This window comes from Bos taurus, chromosome 18, assembly GCF_002263795.3.
Source record: "Bos taurus isolate L1 Dominette 01449 registration number 42190680 breed Hereford chromosome 18, ARS-UCD2.0, whole genome shotgun sequence".
In the NCBI taxonomy this organism is placed as follows: Eukaryota; Metazoa; Chordata; class Mammalia; order Artiodactyla; family Bovidae; genus Bos; species Bos taurus.
Genome location: NC_037345.1, coordinates 65,139,154 through 65,154,184, shown reverse-complemented (window position 1 = coordinate 65,154,184; position 15,031 = coordinate 65,139,154). Strand labels below are relative to the sequence as shown.

Below are 15,031 nucleotides of genomic sequence, written 5' to 3'. Positions count from 1 at the left end.
GAGTTCCAAAAAATAGCAAGAAGAGATAAGAAAGCCTTTTTCAGCGATCAATGCAAAGAAATAGAAGAAAACAACAGAATGGGAAAGACTAGAGATCTCTTCAAGAAAATTAGAGATACTAAGGGAACATTTCATGAAAAGATGGGCTCGATAAAGGACAGAAATGGTATGGACCTAACAGAAGCAGAAGATATTAAGAAGAGATGGCAAGAATACACAGAACTGTACAAAAAAGATATTCACGACCCAGATAATCATGATGGTGTGATCACTGACCTAGAGCCAGACATCCTGGAATGTGAAGTCAAGTGGGCCTTAGAAAGCATCACTACGAACAAAGCTAGTGGAAGTGATGGAATTCCAGTTGAGCTATTCCAAATCCCGAAAGATGATGCTGTGAAAGTGCTGCACTCAATATGCCAGCAAATTTGGAAAACTCAGCAGTGGCCACAGGACTGGAAAAGGTCAGTTTTCATTCCAATCCCAAAGAAAGGCAATGCCAAAGAATGCTCAAACTACTGCACAATTGCTCTCATTTCACACGCTAGTAAAGTAAGGCTCAAAATTCTCCAAGCCAGGCTTCAGCAATATGTGAACCGTGAACTTCCAGATATTCAAGCTGGTTTTAGAAAAGGCAGAGGAACCAGAAATCAAATTGCCAACATCCGCTGGATCATGGAAAAAGCAAGAGAGTTCCAGAAAAATATTTATTTCTGCTTTATTGACTATGCCAAAGCCTTTGACTGTGTGGATCACAATAAACTGTGGAAAATTCTGAAAGAGGTGGGAATACCAGACCACCTGATCTGCCGCTTGAGAAACTTGTATGCAGGTCAGGAAGCAACAGTTAGAACTGGACATGGAACAACAGATGGGTTCCAAATAGGAAAAGGAGTTCGTCAAGGCTGTATATTGTCACCCTGCTTATTTAACTTATATGCAGAGTACATCATGAGAAACGCTGGGCTGGAAGAAGCACAAGCTGGAATCAAGATTACTGGGAGAAATATCAATAACCTCAGATATGCAGATGACACCACCCTTATGGCAGAAAGTGAAGAGGAACTCAAAAGCCTCTTGATGAAAGTGAAAGTGGAGAGTGAAAAAGTTGGCTTAAAGCTCAACATTCAGAAAATGAAGATCGTGGCATCTGATCCCATCACTTCATGGGAAATAGATGGGGAAACAGTGAAAACAGTGTCAGACTTTATTTTGGGGGCTCCAAAATCACTGCAGATGGTGACTGCAGCCATGACATTAAAAGACACTTACTCCTTGGAAGGAAAGTTATGACCAACCTAGATAGCATATTCAAAAGCAGAGACATTACTTTGCCAACAAAGGTCTGTCTAGTCAAGGCTATGGTTTTTCCTGTGGTCATATATGGATGTGAGAGTTGGACTGTGAAGAAGGCTGAGCACCGAAGAATTGATGCTTTTGAACTGTGGTGTTGGAGAAGACTCTTGAGAGTCCCTTGGACTGCAAGGAGATCCAACCAGTCCATTCTGAAGGAGCTCAGCCCTGGGATTTCTTTGGAAGGAATGATGCTAAAGCTGAAACTCCAGTACTTTGGCCACCTCATGCGAAGAGTTGACTCATTGGAAGACTCTGATGCTGGGAGGGATTGGGGGCAGGAGGAGAAGGGGACGACAGAGGATGAGATGGCTGGATGGCATCACTGACTCGATGGACGTGAGTCTGGGTGAACTCCGGGAGTTGGTGATGGACAGGGAGGCCTGGCATGCTGCGATTCATGGGGTCGCAAAGAGTCGTACACTACTGAGCGACTGAACTGAACTGAACTTTGAGCACAAGTGAATTAAAGCTTCAAGAGGTGATTTAGGGTGGGGCTCCTGCATAGCCCCACCCACTGACCTCCAGGAAGGGAGTGTGAGGAGACCCTCATCTCTGGATGAAAAGTCTGTACACATGCCTGAACAAGATTTAAGGAGTTTCCACGTCTGTAAACATGCTGTGCCCAGCGTGGACAGGAGGACTGAAGTGCCTATGCTCCAGACCCTTCTAGACTTCACACTGTAGACTTCTTCATCTGCCTTTTAAATTTAAGTACATGCTTCCCTGAATTGTGAGCCCCTCTAACAAAATAACACCCCAGAAGAGGGACATGGAAACCTCAGAATTATAACCAGTCGATCAGAAGCAGAGTTAACACTCTGGACTTTTGAAAGGTACCTGAAGTTGAGGCTCATGGAAAAGACCCTGATGCTGGGAAAGACTGAAGGCAGGAGGAGAAGGGGACGTTAGAGGATGAGATGATTGGATGGCATCACCGACTCGATGGACTTGAGTTTGAGCAAGCTCTGGAAATTGGTGATGGGCAGGCAAGCCTGGCATGCTGCAGTCCATGGGGTCGAAAAGAGTCAGTCATGACTGAGCGACTGAACTGAACTGAAGTTGGGGCAGTCTCCTGGGACTGAGCCCTTAACCTGTGGGATCTAATGCTATCTCCAGGGAGATAATGTCAGAATTTCTTACTTGGTGAGATTAGAAAGACACACATTGCAAATACTAACCAACGTGTTTTCTGTCCCTAATACCATTATGGACAGGATCTTTGGCATGGAAGATTTTGTTTCTATTTTTCCAAAAGCCACCATCAAAATCTGTTTACTAGGAGGAAACCTCACTCACTGGTATCTAGAGTATAGGAAATATGAGGTAAGGAAGGGTGACCACTTAAACATCAGACATTCAATAAGCCACATCTAGCATATGACAAACAACTCAGCGACTTCAACAAAAATAAGAAAAAAAGGTAGGTGGAAGACTTATGAGACAGCTACTGAAAGACATAAGGATCCATTCTCGATCTTAACTGCAATTAATCTGATTTAGGAAAACACATACATACTTTTGAGATAACTGAGAAAACTGAGCAGCACTCCACTCCAGTCCTCTTGCCTGGAAAATCCCATGGAGGAGGAGCCTGGTAGGCTGCGGTCCATGGGTCGCTAAGAGTCGGACACGACTGAGCGACTTCACTTTCACTTTTCACTTTCACGCATTGGAGAAGGCAATGGCAGCCACTCCAGGGTTCTTGCCTGGAGAATCCCAGGGACGGGGGAGCCTGGTGGGCTGCTGTCTATGGGGTCTCACCGAGTCGGACACAACTGAAGTGACTTAGCAGAGCAGCAGCAGTAATATATTTAAAATATTTTTTGTGTTACGGCTATTGGGTTTATAAATAGCCCTCACATTTTAAAAATGAATTCTCAAGAAGTTATGCATTAAATGGTGTAATGTCTGAGATCATACGTTAAACAATCCACCAGTGTACATGAAGATGGATGAAACAAGAATGTTCATTGAATGACAAATAACGGAAGACTGGGGAAGTGTTTGGTTTCATAATAGTCTTTTCCATTTTTGTATATATTTGAAAATAACAAAAGACAGAATGTGTCTTAGTCTGTTCTGGCTGTCATACCAAAATATCACTGACTGGCTGGTTTATAAACAACAGATAATTATTTCTCACAGCACTGGAGGCTGGAAATCAGAGCTCAGGATGCTCAGCATGGTCAGGGTAGGGTTCACTTCATGGCGGTTGATTTCTTCATCTATCCCCACAAGGTGGAAGGGGTTAGGGATCTCTCTGGAGCCTCTTACGAGGCACTAACCCATTCACAAGGGGTCCATTCTCATGATTTAAGCACCTCCAAAAAGCCCAACCTCCTAATACCATCACCTTTGTGGGTTAGGATTTCAACAAGTAAATGTGAAGGGAACACATTCAGACTGTAGCAGTGTTGCTGTAACAGAAATTTAATATGTTCAGAAAGAACAACAACCAAAAAAAGATAGAAAAAAAAAGGGGGCGGGGGGAACCTCTGGTTTCTGGTCAAGCATATAACAAGCTGGATTTCTCCACTCCATCCTAACAAGCAAAAGGCTAAATAGACTGAAAGAATAAACAATTCTTCTCAGATTTCTAAGTGTGGTCACAGGGCAAGCCACTGTCTCCAAATTGGAGGACTGACAGGGAAACAGAATCATGACTCATTGACTCAGAAACCAACAAGCTGAAACCACTGTGTGAACCAATGCCAGGATAGGGAAACTGGAACTGTAATTGACAAATTCCTGGAGGCTCAGAGGGGCCAGGTCTGAGAAACAAAAACTCAGGGGAACCAAATCATGGGGAAAAAACCAACACTTCTATTGACATTTTTATCTCCGAGAATGATCTTGGCCAGGAGAGAGTTAAAGGAACCATATTCAACTAGTTCAAAGCATTTCGTTTTTTACACAAAGTGTGCTCCAGGAGAAACTTTTAAAGCAGAGCCTTAGGTTTTATCAGAGCCTAAGTGACCTGGGAGAAGGAAAATGCCCAACTCCAGACACCTTGTTCCACGTAATGCAGAAAGGCAAATACACTGAGACCTATGTGTCAATTTAAATTATTTTTTTAACTTAAAACTTTAAACCACAAACAAAACTTCCTATGTTTGGGAACTTTTAAGAAATCATTCCTTGGCAATGAAACATGTAAAATATCATGTAGGAAACGTGTTGCCAGTTCAGGTTCGATGCACGATGCTGGATGCTTGGGGCTGGTGCACTGGGACGGCCCAGAGGGATGGTATGGGGAGGGAGGAGGGAGGAGGGTTCAGGATGGGGAACACATGTATACCTGTGGCGGATTCATTTTGATATTTGGCAAAACTAATACAATTATGTAAAGTTTAAAAATAAAATAAAATTAGAAAAAAAAAAAAAAACAGACTAAGGATGTTCCATCAAAAAAAAAAAAAAAGAAAGAAATCATTCCTAAAATTAAAAAAAAAAATAGAAATCATTCCTAAGGATTCCATAGGTTAATGAAGAAGTTATAATGCAAAAAGATATACTGATAACTAATCATAGGACTATAGAACACTTCCCCTCTCCCCACACCTTAAAATCACCTGTTGATTGTAGTTCCACTTACTGAGTACATGATAGCTATTAAGAAAAAAGTGTAAGGCATAAGGAATTTTTTTTTTCAAAGTTTGAAGAGAAAAAAGAAAAGTCTGAATAGAGCAAGTATCAGAATCAGACTCAAGACAAGTCAGACATGTGGAATTATGAGACCAGGAATTTAAAACAATTAATATGTTTAGCACTCTTCTGGATAAAGTAGACAAATAACTGAGATAGAAATTCTACCACAGAACCAAGAAGAAATGATAAAGATAAAAAATTCTGTAACAAAAGTAAATGCTTTCAATAAGCGTATTTGTAGACTGGACACAGTGAAGAAAAGATTCTGACTTGAGGGTATCTCAATAGAAACCACCAGAACTGGGGGTGGGACAAAACAGGATACTCAACTGTAGGACAACTACAAAAGCTGTAAATTATGGGTAACAGGAATAGGAAAAGATAAAGCAACAGAGAAAACTGAATTAGTAATTAATAACTTCCTAAAACAGAATACAACATACTAAAATGGGTTCACTGGTGTATTCCAGTAAATGTTTAAGGAAGAAATTATACAAATTCTCTACAATCTCTTTCAGAGGACAGAAACAGAAGGGATAATTCCTAACTCATTCTCAGAGACTAGTGTTACCATAATACCCAAACACAAGATACCAGAAGAAAATTTCAGACCAATATCATTCATGAGCATTGATGCAAAAATTCTTCACAATGAGTACCATTACACATCTATTAAAATCCAAAGTCTATGACACTGAAACACCTAATGCTGGTGAGGGTGTGGAACAACAGGAACTCATTCATTCACTGCTGGGAAGAACAGTATGGCCACCTTGGAAGACACTTGGCAGTTTCTTAGAAAACAAACAGACTCTTACCAGCAATAGGGCTCCTCAGTATCTACCCGAAGGAGTCTAAAACTTATGTTCACACAAACACCTGTACACGACTGTTTACATTAGCTTTATTCATAATTGCCAAAACCTGGACGCAACCAAGATGTCTCCTTCAGTAGTGTTTGGATAAATGGTGGTATATCCAGACAATGGAACATCACTCAGTTTTAAAAAGAAACGCACCATCAAGCCATGATGGAGGAATCTTTTTCATTTGTTTTATGGAGGAAACTTAAAAAGCACGTTAGTAAGTGAAAACAGTCATCTGAAAAAGCCGTATACTGTGTGACTCCAACTATACGGCATTCTGGGAAAGGCTAAACTATGGAGATGTAAAATAAGATCACCGGTTCCCAGGCAATGTGGGGAGGGACGAATACACAGAATAGAGGGATTTCAGGGCAGTGAAACCACTCTATGTGATCCTATAGTGATGCACTGGCTGTTGTTCAGAAACGAAGTTGTGTCCAGTCCTTTGCAACCCCACACCCCGCCAAGCGCCTCTGTCCATGGGATTTCCCGGGCAAGAATACTGACTAGAGTGGGTTGCCATTTCCTCCTCTAGGGGATCTTCCCAACCCATGGAATGAATCCACGTCTCCTGTATTGGCAGGCAGATTCTTTACTACTGAGCCACCAATTATAAATGTATTCAAACTCAAATTATAAATTTGTTCAAATATATTGAAACTCAGAATATACATCACACACAGTAAACCCTCATACGAACTATACAAACACTGGGGGACAGAAATGAATCAGTGTAGGCTCGTCAGTTGTTAACAGAAGGCCCACTCTGGTGGGGGATGTTGACAATGGAGGTGATGCATGTGCAGCGGCAGACACTTTCCTCTTAATTTTGTTATGAACCTAAAATTGCTCTAAAAAATAAAAACTTTAAATAAAACAGTTAAAACTGTGAAATGAAAAAACACAAAACATTGGACCAAGGGGTTACTAAGCCTGGGTTTAATTCCAAGTCTGCTACTAACTAGCTCTCCAAGTCACGCACTTCCCCTTTCTGGGCCCTAATTTACTTATCTGCTGAAGAAGGAAAGTGGGAATGGTGATATCCAAGGCCTCTTCCTGTTCTAATTTTCTATGTTAATGCTATTTTTTCTATTTTAAAGTTACAAATGACCTTGAAATCTGTGTAGGATTTTGTGTATCAGTTCAGTTGCTCAGTCGTGTCCAACTCTTTGCGACCCCATGAATTGCAGCACGCCAGGCCTCCCTGTCCATCACCAACTCCCGGAGTTCACCCAAACCCACGTCCATCAAGTGGGTGATGCCATCCAGCCATCTCATCCTCTGTCGTCCCCCTCTCCTCCTGCCCCCAATCCCTCCCAGCATCAGAGTCTTTTCCAATGAGTCAACTCTTCGCATGAGGTGGCCAAAGTACTGGAGTTTCAGCTGTAGCATCATTCCTTCCAAAGAACACCAGATAAAATAAAATGGAATAATATGGCCACATAAACACAAAAATGATAGCTATTAAAATAAAAACAAGATTAGGAAGTGACGAGTTTGCTTAAAATATCCATTTTGACATTTACATTCATAGTTTCAAAACTCAGTTTCTTCCTGGCCTTTTACATTTATCCTCACCACACAAAATTAACAGCACATACTCTACCCTTTGTAATGGCTGCTTTCAAATATATCCCAAAACAGAAGACTACTGGGAAGTAACATCTGTCATTATTTATCCTATACTACACAGCTTGCAGGATCGCAGTTCCCCAACCAGGGATCAAACCCAAGCCCTATGCAGTGGAAGCGTGGAGTCCTAACCACTGGATTGACAGGGAATTCCCTATTTATCCTTTTATGGCTCTTATTTTATCTATCCCCATGCAGTTAGTGGTTTATTTATAATCACAGACACCATGTCATTTCACACATAACCTCTTTAGGAGGTGTTTCTAAAACGTAAAGATCCTTATATAATTCCATTAATTTGTTGCATAAAATCAAAATATTTATAAGTGCTAAATTGTGTAATTACCATACTGCAATCATGACTTAATGCAGACTGCAGTCTGGATACAAAATTTATCTTAGGCAACAAGTAGGTGTGTCTTGCAAGTTTTTTAACCTCTATGTACCACTCACCTTTAAGAAAAAAAAATGCTGAGAACTTTGGCTGTAAACTGTTGTATTCAGGGTAAACTGATTAGTTCAGTTACTCTTAGTGGGCAGTGGGTAGGGTAAGTTCTCCTAGAGTAGAAGTATCTACTGGAATTTCCTTAGAGGCTTTCTTTTGGCCAGGCCATGCAGCTTGCGGGAATCTTAGTTCCCCAACCAGGATTGAACACATACCCCCAGCAGTGGAAGTGCCGAGTCTTAGCCACTGGATGGCCAGGGAAATCCCCCACTTACCATTTTCTTTTAATCATATTATTCACTTGCCATTTGTTGTTAGAATTTGCCATGATCCAGATTTGGCTTATTGAGTCTTTTGAACTGTTTAACGTGTTGACCCTTCTTCTGTATCTCCTATACACCAACTATGCTCAACATCATGAAATATAAGGGAAATGAAACTAAAACCAAAGTGCTCTAATACTATATACATTTACTCACAGAGTCAAATGTTTAAAAGCAAATCATATTCACTTTAGCAAGGATATGAGAGAATTGGAACTCGCACTAAAGGTGGGAATACAAAAGGGAGCAATCATTTTAAAAGACAGTTTGGTGTTTCTGGAAAAGTTACATATTTACCTACACTCTGGTTCAGGTATTGCATTTTGAGGTATCAGCATGAGAAAAAGGAAACGATTCAATATGAAGAACTGTATCCAACTTCTATACGGCTTTTATTTGTAACAGCCAAAACCAGAAATAATTGAAATATCCATAAACAGATGAATAAATAAATTGAGGCATAGTGATAGAACATAATTCTCAATAATATAAAAAGAACTACTCACAGAGGCACCACTGATGGACCGCAGAGTAAGCATGTCAATAATATAAAAAGAACTACTCATAGAGGCACCACTGATGGACTGCAGAGTAAGCATGTCATGTAAAGGCACCCAAAAGGGGGGGGGGGGGAGACTAAACACTTCATGACTTCAATCATATAAAATCCTAGAAAATGCAAACTCATCTGCTATAATGAAAAGCAAATTAATGGCTGCTTGGAGGACAAAGAGATTCAAGGTAAGTATGGCGTGACAAACTATCATGATTGTTTGATGGTTTCATGGGTTTACATAACTGTAAAAAATCACCAAATTGTACAGTTTAAATAGGAACAGGATTTCCTCATTTAGAACATCAGGTTCGGCAACCATACTGACTCAATGGACAGGTTCAGGACTTGCCTCAGGGGCAGCAAAAACAGGTGAGCAATTTTTGAGGTGGAAACTTCATTCAACATGGATACTGGATGGGTCACAAATCTCACAGAGCTGACTAAGGAGCTCTCTCCTCTCTATCCTTGTTCTGTCTGCACAACAATGGCCTTAGATGAACAGCCCAGAAAGGCCAGAGGAATCCACAAAACCTTTATTTTATTTTCCTTGACAAGGCCCTAAGTTGTACAGATAAAAAGTTTCAAAAGTTCTGAGAATTTCCATACCTGCTTATCCTCCAAAGCCATAGTGGTTAAACATTTTGAGTGACCTTTTGAAAGGGGCACATTCTAATCAGTATGCTGCAGTCTCCTCCACTATTAATCCAGTGTTTATATAATCTTAAAATCACTGCTGTTACTCTACAGAATTCAGGACATCAGGCACGGGGCTCCACTGCAGGACCTGGGGAACAGATTTCCCTCAACAGTGCTGAGCAAGGTGCAATATCGCCTGTGAACAAGAGAACAAGTGTATGTCGCTCTCAGAAGCACTGAGAGTAGTCACAGCAATCAGAAACGGCCCCCTCCTCAGTTTGAACTCTGAACCTGAAAAATATCATGGCATACAACTTATAAATTAGGACCACGAAGGTGGTCCTTGAAGGTGGTCCTTTTCCTTTAAGGCTTTGAGCAGCAATGCAACCTAGGCCACAATTGGAGAGGCATATTCTGCCATCATACTGTCTCCATTGAGGCACACAATTCGGGATCCTCACCAGAGTATTTCATCTCTTCAGGCTAGCAAACCCAATTAACAACAAACCACCCCATACAGTGAAGGAACTCCTAAGATAAATGGTGGCTTAAACAGTAAGACCTTTACCATTCTACAAACAAGAGCAAGGGGAAACTGACTGTTTCCTGGGTTGATGTCTTGGAAGCTAGAAAATCCCATCACTAGAGTCTCATGAGACCAATAATATCCCTGAAAAGTGTAGTCCATCTTTTCAAATCACCAGCAGAGTCCTTTAGGCCAAAAGTGGGTAAGGTCCACGCTTTAATTCATGAAGGAGGGAAAAAAACTGGGAAAGACTTAAGTGCTCAAGCTGCTCATGAATCATCCCATAAATGGGTCAGAACTGGGGTTTCCTTCCCTGAACACACTAGGCTGGGTGAATGTGGCACACAGTAGAAATGTGCCTGTGGTTAGGGGTGATATGATTTCTGCTACAGAACTGGCAGTGATATCCATCTGGCAAGGGTTCTGGAGAGGTTAAAAAGCGCAACACAGTTCCCACATACCTGAAGTTAAGTGGATGTCTGGATGAATGAGGTTTAAAACAGGCAAACGGCATCTTCATAAGGGATTTCCTCCAGTGTTGTTGCACTCAACAAAGAAATCATATATACCTGCACATTGAAGATAGTGCTCCCATTTGAAATTGTGGTATTCAGTGAAATACATTCTTCAGCTGAAGGCTTTCTCACATTTGCTGAACTTATAAGGCCTTTCTCCACTGAATTCTCTGGAGTATACTGAAGCCAGACTTCAGCTACATGATTTTCCATGTCTGCCATACTCAAAAGGCGTTCATCCAATGTGACATTATGCTGTTTTAGGAGCCTAAAGATTAATTTCCCACATACAAATACACACAAAGCATGTCTCTGACATAAACATTCTAGTGGTCGCTGAAGCTGGACCTATGGGTAAATGATTGCCCCAATTCACTGCACTTACCAGGCCTTTAACAAGTGTGAACTCTTCGGTGTTTAATAAGGCTAGAGCTGTGGCTAAAAGATTTCCCACATTCACTACACTCATAAGGCCTTTCTCCAGTATGAATTCTCCTGTGTTTAATGAGGCTGGAGTTTTGAGTAAAAGATTTCCCACATTCGCTACACTCATAAGGCCTTGATCCCGTGTGAACTCTCTGGTGTTTTAAGAGACTGGAGCTGTAAGTAAAGAATTTCCCACATTCATTGCACTCATAAGGCCTTTCTCCAGTGTGAACTCTCCGATGCTGCAGAAGTGCAGAGCTTTGGCTAAAAGATTTCCCACATTCACTGCACTTGTAAGGCCTTTCTCCACTATGAACTCTACGGTGTTCAATGAGGCTGGAGTTTTGGGTAAAGGACTTTCCACATTCATTGCACTCATAGGGCCTTGATCCAGAGTGAACTCTCTGGTGTTTTATGAGACTGGAGTGGTACGTAAAGAATTTTCCACATTCACTGCACTCATAAGGCCTTTCTCCAGTGTGAACACTCCGGTGTTGAAGGAGTGCAGAGCTTTCGCTAAAGGACTTCCCACATTCACTACACTCATACGGCCTTTCTCCAGTATGAATTCTCCGATGTTTAATAAGGTTGGATTTGTTGCTAAATAATTTTCCACATTCATCACACTCATGAGGTCTTGCTCCAGTGTGAACTCTCCGATGCTGAATGAGGCTAGAGCTCTGTCTAAAGGATTTCCCACATTCCCCACACTCATAAGGCTTTTCTCCTGTGTGAACTCTCCAATGGTCATTGAGGCTGTAGCTTTTGCTAAAAGATTTCCCACATTCATTACATGTGTAGCATTTTTCTCTAGTGAGGACTCTCTGATGCTGAGAAAGTATATGTCTGCAACTGAAGTCTTCAGTGCATTCTCCAGGGCTGTAATGAGTTTTCCCCCTGTGAAAGGCTGCTCCACACTCAGTTCTCCTGTTTGACTTATCCCTGGTCTGTGTGGACTCCCCACAAGAAAGTGACTTCCCCAACACAAAAAGTCTGCAGTTGGTCATAAATGAGGCTTTGCCCATCTTGCTTCTGAGGTATTTCTCTCCAGTGTGCTGCTTGCGGGGCTGATACTTTACACTGAAATACAAGTGTTTCTCCCATGCCCCAATATCATACAGTTTCTGCCTCTGATGCTCAGTCAAGTGCAAAACGTCTCCCAAGTCCAGGTCACAAAAATGGGCCTTCTGGGAGAACATGCCTGCCTTGGGAATCCTGACCTGTGACATTCCATGTACAGAAATGTTCTGTTCAGAAGATGCCTCTTCATCCTCTGCTCCATGCCAACAACCTGAAAGCAAGTAATGCTGGTGAAGTGCGCACTGACTTAGGTGGGAAGGGGTAGCTGCTACACAAGTTCAGTGTAATAAACCCAAGAACCTGTCCATGCGATTGTTTGCAGGAACAAAGAGTTGGTTCTGGTTGAGGATGGGGCTGCTTAGAACTACTGGGCTATCAAGATCAGAGAATGGAGTGACCTTATGAGGTGAAGGGCACAACCATGTGGTGGACACAAAGCAGAGACACAGGGTCTGCAATTCATTCCTCAACAACAAACCTTCAAAAGGAACTTGTCTGCTGGTGACACATGAACACTGTAGAAAAAGGCTGTGTCACACACACATTCAAAAGAATAAAAATTAAATAATTTAAAAAAAGCTGTGTCAAGACCCAAGAAAATACAACTGTATCAGGACACCTGGTGTTGCAGGACTATTTAAGAATGTGTGCACACCTCATGAAACAATACACAGAGGCCACTGTGGAAAGCACTGCAGACGCAGTGGTGAGAAAAGTCCAGAAATGTGAGGTTAACCACAGGTTGGAAGTAAGAGTACAAGCGACACAGCAAATGAACCAGCGAAGTGTCACGAAAGGGGAGAAAGGAAAACACAAATCAAGTGTGGCCACTGGGATCAAATTTTAGTCAACACAATGGGTTTCTGTTGCAGTCTGAATACAGCACTGTCATCACGTCCTTTATGTGCTACGATGCAGGGCCAGGCTCCATCTGAGCCATCTCACTTGATTCATATACATCCTGTGAAATTTTGTGGGCTCTCCAACCTGATTCCACTCTCTCAGCAATCAAATACACGGCACTCTGATGACACAGTAACCAAAGAAATTCAAAATCCATGATAAACCATGACGGAAAAGAATAACGAAAAGAACTAAAAAAATAATAAGAGTGCAAGTCGACAGGAAGGCTAGTGTTGGGTATGCTAAAGGAAGGAGAGCACAGTGCGCAAATCTCAGCCCACCCAACCTGAGCACCAACTCAGGGAACTGGGGAAAGGAGCAGTGTCCAGGGTCCTGACGTGAGGATAGAATGCTCCTGGGGAAAAAAAGGGCAGAGGCAGTTCAAGGAACAGAGATGAGTTTGACAGTCATACCCAAGGAGATTATAAGTGCCAAGTTCTCCAGCATCACACTGTGGTACAGGCGTCTCTGAGCATCATCAAGGAGACTCCATTCCTCCCAGGAGAAGTACACAGCCACATCCTCAAAGGTCACACTGCCCTGGCAAGATGGGGACAGAGGAAATCATAAATAGCCCCCTTCTCAACAACAACTATCCACTCCCCCCACACACACACACATCATCCACATGCCCATCTTCTTCCCAAACTCTCCAACTCAGAGAAGAAACCAGGCCCTGGCACTACTAATGCCACTGTCTTCAAATGGTCCCACTTATCACTGGAACCAGTCATCTATAGGAAGAGGTGGGTAGGTGGGTATCCAAGTTGTGGACCTGGCATGGAGGGATCCACACACTCGTGCCAGGATATCCCACTTATGTGGCCAAGGTCACATAAGTCTCAATTCCAGGACCCTGGTGTCATCAAGGATATTCCCTTTTCAGGTATGCATTATCTGTGAGACTGGATCAAACAGCGACATGCCTACAATCACCACCTCCTCACTGTCCCACACTCCAGACTTCTAGACTTGGGTATTTAGCTGCTCAATTAAAGCCGGAAACATCTCAGAAGTTTCTAATATCTCTGGAGAACATTATTATTGCCAACTTCCTCATGTCAGTTAATAGAGCTGCCATTACCACACCTGCTCAAAACAAAACAAGAGGAATATACCTGAATCCTGTTTTACTCCCTCATGGTTCACATTAGAAAATACAACGTGGGACTTCCCTGGTGGTGCAGAGGCCAAGACTCCAAGCTCCCAAAGCAGTGGACCTGGGGTAAGAGTTTGCATGCTGCGACTAAAGATTCCTCGTGCTGCGACTAAAGATTCCTCATGCCACAACTAAAATCCTGCACGCACAATGAAGACTGAAGACCTTTCACACCTGTTTATGATGGCTGTCAAAAACAAAAATCCCTCCATATAACCCTGGCCGTGGGGTTTCTCCAGGGCTTCCAGATCCCAAACTGGGAACAAGGCAGCAATAGATCTCAAGAAACCACAATCCAGAGACCATGTGGCTGGTGGTCAGGGCCAGTGAAGAAATGGGACACCCTCCCAACAGCACTTGGCGTGCTGGCTCCAAAAAGTGCCTCTGTAGCCGTAGGAAATGTGGAAAACGCCACCTCTTGAGGGATGAGTCTATGGCGGGGTTCGATGGGCTCAGGCCTCCCGAAACCCGTGCCGGGCCCTGAAGGCTGGGACGCTGGTACCCATTCAATCTCGGTGCCGCAGCCGTCGGTTCGCCCTTTAACAGGTGCCTGTCACCCTCGCCCACGCGCCATCACGCTATCGGAAACAGGGTCCCACCCACGACCGCCTCACCGTCCTAAACCCTGGGTTTTTAGTGTCTGGTGGGGTCAGGGCTCGGAGAACCAGCGTTTACCTGAAGCGGGTTCTTCGGGGCTGCCGCTGCCATCGGACTCTGGGGGCGGAGCGGGGCCAGGAGAGGAGAGAGCACACGGGCGAGGCGGTCCCGATCCGAGGCCTGGGGTGGGGCACCCCGGGCGGCGGCGTCGAGCCTGAGACTTGCCTCTGTGCAGCGGGGCCAGAAGCTCTTTCTCGGACTTCCTAAATTCCGTCACCTCAGGATTGGCCCAGAATTCCCGAACCTTTCACACCGGGTAAACAAAACCGCGAACAGCTAACATGGCCCCGAGCGGAGGAAGCA

General features: G+C 43.1%; 1 protein-coding gene across 1 annotated transcript in view; it reads right to left on the bottom strand.

Moving 5' to 3' along the window:
• LOC104968476 (zinc finger protein 154) overlaps nucleotides 1-15,030 on the bottom strand; it is a 28,270-nt gene extending 13,240 nt beyond the window's left edge. The window contains exons 1-3 of the mRNA XM_010815650.4: nucleotides 14,747-15,030; nucleotides 13,326-13,452; nucleotides 9,433-12,220 (exon numbers count right to left, since the gene is read on the bottom strand). Of these exons, the coding sequence (XP_010813952.2) occupies nucleotides 10,896-12,220; nucleotides 13,326-13,452; nucleotides 14,747-14,779 (1,485 nt within the window). The 5' untranslated portion in view covers nucleotides 14,780-15,030 and the 3' untranslated portion in view covers nucleotides 9,433-10,895. The remainder of the gene's footprint in view (nucleotides 1-9,432; nucleotides 12,221-13,325; nucleotides 13,453-14,746) is intronic.
• Between the last annotated feature and the right edge of the window lies 1 nt (nucleotide 15,031).